At 27.4% G+C, this 8,831-nt stretch overlaps 3 protein-coding genes across 7 annotated transcripts in view; 2 read left to right on the top strand and 1 right to left on the bottom strand.

The window, feature by feature from the left end:
• The first annotated feature begins 444 nt into the window (after positions 1-444).
• LOC108578902 (acyl-CoA-binding domain-containing protein 5) lies at positions 445-3,307 on the top strand. The gene is made up of 6 exons (XM_017942319.1): positions 445-727; positions 1,953-2,146; positions 2,225-2,387; positions 2,476-2,615; positions 2,704-3,054; positions 3,152-3,307. Exons 1-6 carry the CDS (start codon positions 667-669, stop codon positions 3,293-3,295), a joined length of 1,053 nt encoding a protein of 350 aa, XP_017797808.1. The 5' UTR covers positions 445-666; the 3' UTR covers positions 3,296-3,307.
• A 1,445-nt stretch (positions 3,308-4,752) lies between these two features.
• Positions 4,753-6,603, top strand: LOC108578903 (prostatic acid phosphatase-like). Its single transcript, XM_017942320.1, has 7 exons — positions 4,753-4,875; positions 5,018-5,116; positions 5,246-5,671; positions 5,745-5,868; positions 5,935-6,146; positions 6,211-6,391; positions 6,479-6,603. Exons 1-7 carry the CDS (start codon positions 4,768-4,770, stop codon positions 6,601-6,603), a joined length of 1,275 nt encoding a protein of 424 aa, XP_017797809.1. The 5' UTR covers positions 4,753-4,767.
• LOC108578899 (protein Malvolio) overlaps positions 6,278-8,831 on the bottom strand; it is an 11,776-nt gene continuing 9,222 nt past the window's right edge. For all 5 annotated transcript variants that reach the window (XM_017942311.1, XM_017942315.1, XM_017942314.1 and 2 more), the window contains exons 12-13: positions 8,164-8,256; positions 6,278-6,316 (exon numbers count right to left, since the gene is read on the bottom strand). In XM_017942311.1, coding sequence (XP_017797800.1) covers positions 8,190-8,256 — 67 coding nt within the window. In that variant the 3' untranslated portion in view covers positions 6,278-6,316; positions 8,164-8,189. The remainder of the gene's footprint in view (positions 6,317-8,163; positions 8,257-8,831) is intronic.

Below are 8,831 nucleotides of genomic sequence, written 5' to 3'. Positions count from 1 at the left end.
TATCTCCCCCCAATGCTTCAATTATATAAAAATTAATATCACATATTATTAACAAATTTTCGCTTAAATAAAATCACAGGCGAAGTATCCTCGTCTATTATAATAACATTATCTATATATATAACGTAAATTTTTAAATTTTATTTCATAAATTAAAATCAATAATTTACACGTTTATAATAATTAATGAAGACGAAGATATTCTCGTGTCAGAAATATAATAAAATTTTCGTATTATAAGATAGCCAAATCAGTAAATTGCTATTCTATTAAAACGAAAAACTTCGAAAAATTGAAAACAAACAATCATTCTGTTGAAACTTTTATACTTCTTCTGTGAAAAGTCTTAAAAGCAAGTGATGTCGTGATAAAAGGAAGGGGTTAAACTTTATGCGACTATCATTTGTTGCGCATGCGCCTTCGTGAATATATGATCACCGAACGATCGCTAGTCATCAATCGGTGATCTGTCATTCCATCATTCTAGTTTATTATTTAACTGTTTGTCTCATTTAATCTAGAAAACGGCCAGTCATTTTGTTTTAAATTATCCCGCTTTAGTATCCATTGTTCAAATTCCTGTAAAGTGGTCAATAGTAACGAGAAACGCAATAACACTATAGCAAAGGCAGCGTGAATATCTGTTCGAAGACTGCGGATCTTGCCATGACGACAGAAGAACAATTTCACGCGGCTGTTAATGTGATCAGGAATCTTCCAAAAAATGGTAAATTTTATTTAAACGATTAAATAAATTGTACTAATTTTCTATTTTCCATTATGAAAAGATTTTCCGAGTAATTCAATTGCTACGTTGTGTCTACACATTATGATATTCAATACATAATACCTTTTCATGAAATTGACACGACGTGTATGCTGATTTTTTCTCTTCCTTTTTTCTTTCAATTTTTTATTCATACGGGACTCGTCTAACAAGTTTTTTTTTAAATTAGTAATATGGAAACAGTGGACATTTGCAGTGCATTTATCTTATGTATCACATTACTGGCAAAATAATGGTACAAAGTTCATGTCTGACATGGTAGAATATTTATCTCAATTTTTAATTTAAACATGATAAGTATAATGTTTTTGATTGACATTTCGTATTCTTTGTTTTCAGTGCAGCCAGGTTAAATGATATCTCTGTGTATATCTTAAATTTCACATTTTTCAAAGTGTATTTTTATGATTATTGCACTTGATGGATTTAATGAAAAAGAAATTTAATATAAATTAAATGCAAAGGAAGAATATATGATAATAAGCATTTTCTTATTTCTGTATAATATATTTTGTTACTTACCAAAATATAATTGAATTTATATAATAAGCTTTCAGATACATTAATTGTTTAAGATCATTAAAAAAATGTTATTTTCTATTTTGTATATAGTATGCTAACCTATGAAAAACCTTTTTGAATTGTACAAACGAAAATTATGTTTTAATATTCTATTAGAGACATACTTTTAATGTTATTAAGCTGACAAATGTGTGTATATACTTTCCATTTATTATAAGTCAATGTGTAAGTGTTCTCATTTCACTTTCTAGTAGAGTAGGAATGGGTAAACTGCAGTTTGTGTTTAAAACTAGAGCGTTCCTCTTCAGTGACCACAAATATATCTATGATTTTTTAAGACTGTATCATCAATTTTTCTGAATTGCTAATGACATGTATTTTTATATATCTTGTTAGAAATAAATTATAAATTTTTATCTTTGCAATTTTAAAATTCAAATTTTTGTTTTCGCCAATTTTAATTTTATCTTTTTATTTTTTTCCTAAAGATCATATAATGAGTATTTTATTAAAACATTGACCTTATAATTAATTCAAGCAATAAAATATATCTATAACTCTACACATTAAATATAAGAAATACAAATATTATAGTTTGAAAATGTAACAATAAATATATTTTCGATGTTGCCTTATGTTTCAGGAGCATATCAACCTAGCAATGAAATTATGTTACGTTTTTATGCATATTACAAACAGGCAATAGAAGGACCATGTCAACAACCAAAGCCCCCTTTCTGGGAAGTTTTCAAAAGAGCAAAGTGGGATGCTTGGTCACGTTTGGGTAACATGAGTAGAACAGAAGCTATGAATAACTATGTTGAAGAATTAAAGAAGGTTCATTTTAAAAATGAATGTAATTTCATTAATTAATAGTATTTAAAAGTTGTTTAACATTTATTTGTAATTCAATAGATTGTGGAAACAATGTCTTATACAGATAATGTGGCTACTTTTCTGCACAGTTTAGACACATTTTGTGAAAGTGTTCCAGCTGAAGATTTAGAATTACTTCTTGGTCCTGTATTAGAACGTATGCGTTCACAACCTGGCTTACCATTATCTGGTTCTCCCCTGGGTTTGTATTTGTAAATAACATATACAAATATATCTTTCTTATTTAGTCAATTATCTAATGTTTTGTCAATTATTATTAATACATATAGCATCAAGAGAAACATCACCACATAGAGTTTGCAATATGACTCGACATATTGCAAGTAGTTTAGAAACTAGCCCTGCTGCTAGTCATAGTGCAAGTCCACCAGACACTGATGGTGAAGAAGAATTTATAGATACCGTCGAAGTAAGTTACCGGTATTATAGACAATCTACAACATTAGACAGATTTTTATTTTCCTTTTGTGTAATTAAAACTGCTTTTTTATTCATAGTCTGCTCCAGAACGGACACAGAAGGATACAACAAAAGCTTCTATTTCTACCCAGAAAATGTCTAATGGGTTAAATATTACTGCAGATAAAGCTATTGAGTCAACAACTCAAATGGAGAACCCTTCAGAGTTAATTAATGGATATACTACTGCAAATGGCTATTCAGAACCAATAGTAGAAAATAAACAAGAAAAAAACATACAACGACTTAAAAAGGATGAAAAATCTGATGCTGAATTTTTTAATCAAATAGCCACAACTATGCAAGATCTGCAAAGAGATTTAGATAGAATAACGGCTACAGTACGTAGTTTAGAAGGTCAAACGTTACAGGCATCGGCGCCACAAATAGTAAGTGTAGGCAAATAAAATTAAAGTTTTATTTAATTTTCTATTTCATATGCTATGTTATGATATTCGTTTGTTAAATCGTAAATTATTTTTGTAGAAACAGCCTACAACAACCTTATACCCAAAATGGTGGCCTTTTTCAGAGTGTTCGCCGCAATTATTTACTATCTTAATCGTATGGCCGTTCGTAGCACAATTTTTAATTTCTTTAACACAACGTTATCGTCAGCAGAAGCTGTGATTTAAACATTACCACTCCTTTATTCAAGATATATTCCACTAGTTACTATTAAATAACGTTGAATACAAGTAATATAGAAATTTTTTAAAAGTTACGATTGAAGTAAATTACTACGATCTAAATGCTTATTTGACTAAAAGAATAAAATGAATCGTGTTTCGTATAACTAACGATTCTAGAAAAAATAAATTTCAAAATCTGTTCTATGAATTGTATCCATATAAATGTATGTACAGTAACTGTACAGAAAGATTTATTTATTTTAAGCAAGAGAGAATCAAGGAAGGTTTGATTAGTCTCTGTATGTTGATATATTAAAAATCAGTGAATTAATCTAATACCTAAGGTAACTTATATGTATTATAAATAGTTGTATGTATTCATATATTGTAATATAGAAACAAAGATTATATACAATTGTTATATTGTACATTCAGGTTAAAGGCCAAAAATAGAATCTATCACAACCTGGAATTTTTCTAAAAACAATAAGAATTTACTTAAGACGGTATTATCATCGTTCTCAATATTTTTCACCTTTTTCATATAATTTTAAGTTGCAAATAAGTAAATATATCACAAATTTATGTACAAATATTGTATAAAAGTGTGCAATTTATAACTCTATTTGTAATACTAATTATTATTTGTAATTATTTTTCACAAATCTTTTATTGACTAGTGTAGCTGTGTATTATGATAACAATAATTCTCTTTTTATAAGTTAATATTTTTCACTTTGTACAATTTCAATAAAATACTTTGCAACACTGTTACCCGCATATTTCTATGCACTGAACTTTGTTTTATTATTATATTGACATAATTTCACAGATTATATTCTTTAAACGAACTTTGCTTTTGAGATAAAAAGCATTTTCATGCAAGTATTAATTTGATATGATTATATGAATTCGTAAAATGTTTGGAACAATTACGCGATTGATATTCTTAATTATTTGTAATTAATTACTTTCAATTACATATCTTTACTACAAAATGTTCCGCGATAATTCGTTGATTATAAATTAAGTGAAATCTACAAATATTTACATATAATGAAACTCTTATCGTTTAAATTCCATTCTCGCAATTTATTAAAAATCGAGAGTTCAAAGGAAAGTAAATATCTTAATGTGTAAGATAAAACATATTTCTAAAACTGATCCGAAAGATGAGTACCACTGTACAATAACATTATTCCATAAGAATTAAGAATGGTTGGGAACCAATATTGGCAGCAACGAAGTGTCAAGACAAATTTCGTAACATTATGGTTTTTTCGATCTGCTTAATTCGTATTTTCCATGTTTTGTATGTGTAATATAACACCTGACAAAACATACGAGCGATATATGTCAGATGTTAGAGCGCTATCAGTATTCCACGGGTTGCAGTAATCAGTAGCTCAATGCCTTATTCAATTTCTACCTGAAGCCTCTTATTAGAGGTCTAAAAGTGTAAATCATACAATGGGAAATATGAGTATAAATCTCGTAGTCATTATTTTAGTCTTTTGTATTATAAATCTGTCGTATGCTCAGGATACAGATTTGGGAGTGATCGTTTTTGCGAATGTTGTAAGTTCAAAATTTATTTTTTTAAATACAAATACTTTATATTCTAATTATTCTTATTACGAAAATTCGCTTATTTTTTACTTTCTTCACAAAGAAGTACATAAAAGGTAGTATAAATAAAAAGAAGTAATTTATTTGACAGTTGTATAGACATGGAGATAGAACTCCTACAAGATTTTATGCAAATGATCCCTATGATAATGAAAACCTGTGGCCTGTTCCATATGGTCAATTGACAAACGTATGTAATTGTTAACTATTATATGCATGTTTTAACATTTGAAACTTTAATTTCTCTTTATATTTTACAATTTTTAAAACTTCTGGAACATTCAAATTTTTACTACTATGTTTATTACACTATATATAGCTTGGAAAAGAACAGCATTTACTACTTGGCCGTTGGATTCGAAAACGTTATTCACACCTACTAAGTGACCTGTATTTTCCATATGAAATTTATATCCAAAGTACAAATCTAGATCGTACTTTAATGTCAGCAGAAGCACATCTTGCTGGCTTATATCCACCAGTTGGTAATCAAATTTGGTGGGACACTCTGAAATGGATCCCTATTCCAGTACATACAATTCCTGAGGAGCTAGATTATGTTTTACTAGCTAAAAAGTATTGTCCTAGATATGATTATGAGTTGGAACAAGTTCTTAACTCTCCAGAAATAAAAAAGATAGATAAAGAAAATGAGAAATTATATGCATATCTAACAAACAATGCAGGAAATAAAATTTCATCCCTAAGATCTGTACAACAACTTTATGATACATTATTTATTGAAGTAAGCAATTATTGTATTCTTTATTCTTCATATGTTATTCTTTACATCTCATAAACAATTCTATACATTACAGAATCTTTATAATAAAACTTTGCCAAAATGGACAAAGTCAGTATTTCCAGAAAAACTTAAACCTATTGCTGCAAAAAGTTTTACAATTAATGCTCACAACAAAATACTTCAAAGACTAAAATCAGGTAAGTGATATTCGTTTCAATGTGCATAAATAATTTAAGCTTTGTAATTATATAATGTTATAATAGGATCATTACTTGGAGAAATGATAGATCATATGGAAAAAAAGTCAAAAAATGCCCTAATGCCAAATAGGAAAATATGGATGTATAGTGCTCATGATGATACTCTAGCTAATATGTTAATGACTTTAAATGTTTTTGAACCACATTGTCCACCATATATTGCTGTGATTCTAATAGAGTTAAGAGTAAATTTAAAAAATCAGTATTTTGTAACGGTAAGTGCTTAAAGTAAATGAAAAATAAAGTAATAACACAAGCTAATGAAATGTATTTGTACAGGTTTCTTATAAAAATACTAGTGATGAACCACAGCTCTTAACACTTCCTGGCTGTATTGCACTATGCCCTTTGAATCAATTTATTACACTGACAAAAGATGTTATACCTGTAAATTGGGAAAAAGAATGTGCAGTGGATTGGGAACAATTTGGATATAATATGAATACAACAGCAGTTATTGGTAAATTCTTATTATAATCGAGTTAATTTGTTTAATAAGCCAAAGTGATAAAAATTAGTTTTTTACTTAATATATCTTTTGTTTCAGCAATACTGACATCCTCCATACTAATGTTAGTTTTATTAGTTTTATCTATCATTGGTTTTATTTATTGGCATTATAAACGAGAACATAATCAGTATTATCTGCGACTAACAACAGATCCTATATAATTGGATATATATTGGAAAAAAACAATATATTGCTTTCATTGTAACAATCAATGTCTTCGTAATTAGGTAATTAGCAAAACTAAGATAAATTATAAATTTGTATTTGATTTTACACAAATTAAGGAGTAAATTACTGATATGAAAATGTTCTGATACGTTTCACATGAAATGTTCGAAAAATTTTTATATATTTTATGACATTTGTACTTTTTTATTGGTGATAAAATATTTCAGTTTATAATTAACTAAACGGATAAGTAGATTTAATGCAGACTTAATTGTTTGCAAATTTTAATCAATAAGAGAAAAGAGAATAGCCGATAATATTCGTGTACATTTGTAAACAAGGCTGTTGTAATGATCTTTTATAATGATTTTTAATAACTCGATAAATGATAGTACATTCTTAATGATTTTTGTGATTGCAAAGTGTTATATTATTGTTTAGCATTTTAAAATTGGAAAATTTATAAATATTGAAAAATATATGAATTACATTTGTCTGCGATATTTTATAGAATATCTAGTCATACTGCATCATGTTACCATAATTGAAAATACCTATTGCTCTTAAATAGGAAAGATATATTTAGCCACTTCGTTGTTACCTGTTTGTAATGTCGTTTATAAGTGGGTATGTTTATGAATAATTTTGTCTAAATAAGAAATACAAGGTAAGTAAGATTTAAAAGAAGAAAGACAATACTAAGAGCGGAAAAGAAAGTTACGTTTTACCCGATACACTAGTCAAAAAACATTTTTCTTTAAACTGAACTATTTTACCGCTATATTTTGTCGCTCGATATTCAAATAAGTGTACAAATATATAAATTGTATCCTATTCAAAATATTTTTGTGACATTTGAAAGCGAATAAAAAAAGTATTACAAAAAAAACGATTTATTAATTTTGCTTTTTAATGAATATCTTTCTTCAGATGATGTTTTAATCACAACAAAAAAATATAAAAGTACCTGTACATAGTTTATGACACCTATCCTCTGCAGTGATCACTGGTAGACTGACTTTCGAATCTGTGCTATATACATTTTAAGCATTATCTACAGAGTCACACATAAATGTAAACAAGTGCCAGTTTACAGTTTTCAAATATATAGTAATACAAACAATATACATATAGTATTAACATTGTTATATACTACACATATTCCATAGATTGCATATTTTATGCACATGAAGTATTTCTAATTAACAATTTTTTTTGACATAGTTCCCACACCTTAACCATGATTTCAATTACTTAAATTTCCTTAATATAAGTAATTCTGGTATACTTTATACAGTTCTTTTTAAAGATTTTAAATTACTTTATTTTTTACAATTAAATATGTACAAATATAATTGTCTCGTACCTTTCATCATTAACATAATTCATCGATGTACAATAACATAACGATGTGCGATAACAAAAGTTTAAGATAAAATGAAATTTAAGTACACGATTTTTATTACACAGTAATTTTAAATCACCTAATTTTTAATCTTGTACAATCTTCAAATCTATTAAAATGTCAATTATGAGTATTATATGTTATTTACCGTATTTTATTCGTGTCAATAATTCATCAATATTCTGGTATTGTAGTAAAGCTCCCTGACCAATTTTCTTGGATACTAAATGCCGGATTCGACCTGAAATGTTAAACAAATTAGTTTCATATGTGGTAAACAGAATTTTATTTTAACAAAAGCCTTGTAATAATACGCCTTAAATTTATTCGCTCTCCGCTTGTCTTTCATTTCTCTCAATTCAACCCCTTTTTTACGCCTACCCCTCTAACTCTAGTATCACACATTATTTATGCATACTCTAACACATACATATATCTGATCAATAAAAATATCATACCTGAAGAGGCACAATAATTATTAAAAATGATTCTAAATTGCAATAAAGCTTTAAAATATTTTATTATTGTTGCATCTAAGATATTACACAAATAAAATTATGATATAAATAATTGCGAGAAAAACTCTTACCTTTTATTAGAAAATTTTGAAAATCGAGTTAACGTTGAAAGCCCACTCTTGCATCGGTTAAAAATGAACATGCAATCGAAATATTTTTAGTTAAATGATCACAAAAATTATTACAATGATAAACAGAAAGCAATTGACAAATAAAAAAACAATGAATAAAAAAAAAATGTTTATGATAAGGTTAATATTTTGATCTTTGTTTAATTACTTCTCTGGCTCATTTTTAT

Source organism: Habropoda laboriosa, unplaced genomic scaffold (genome assembly GCF_001263275.1).
Source record: "Habropoda laboriosa isolate 0110345459 unplaced genomic scaffold, ASM126327v1 scaffold62, whole genome shotgun sequence".
Lineage (NCBI taxonomy): Eukaryota > Metazoa > Arthropoda > Insecta > Hymenoptera > Apidae > Habropoda > Habropoda laboriosa.
The sequence above is the reverse complement of the archived record's forward strand: the minus strand, read 5'-3'. Positions and strand labels throughout refer to the sequence as shown.

What these genes read in the sequence shown, in the direction of transcription:
- LOC108578903 (XM_017942320.1), top strand. Translation starts at nt 4,768, where the DNA reads ATGGGAAATATGAGTATAAATCTCGTAGTCATTATTTTAGTCTTTTGT. An exon ending in ACTTCAAAGACTAAAATCAG is followed by an intron (nt 5,869 to 5,934) that starts GTAAGTGATATT and finishes ATGTTATAATAG; the next exon opens with GATCATTACTTGGAGAAATG. An exon ending in AAAATCAGTATTTTGTAACG is followed by an intron (nt 6,147 to 6,210) that starts GTAAGTGCTTAA and finishes GTATTTGTACAG; the next exon opens with GTTTCTTATAAAAATACTAG.
- LOC108578902 (XM_017942319.1), top strand. Translation starts at nt 667, where the DNA reads ATGACGACAGAAGAACAATTTCACGCGGCTGTTAATGTGATCAGGAAT. An exon ending in ATTATCTGGTTCTCCCCTGG is followed by an intron (nt 2,388 to 2,475) that starts GTTTGTATTTGT and finishes TAATACATATAG; the next exon opens with CATCAAGAGAAACATCACCA. An exon ending in AGGCATCGGCGCCACAAATA is followed by an intron (nt 3,055 to 3,151) that starts GTAAGTGTAGGC and finishes TTATTTTTGTAG; the next exon opens with AAACAGCCTACAACAACCTT.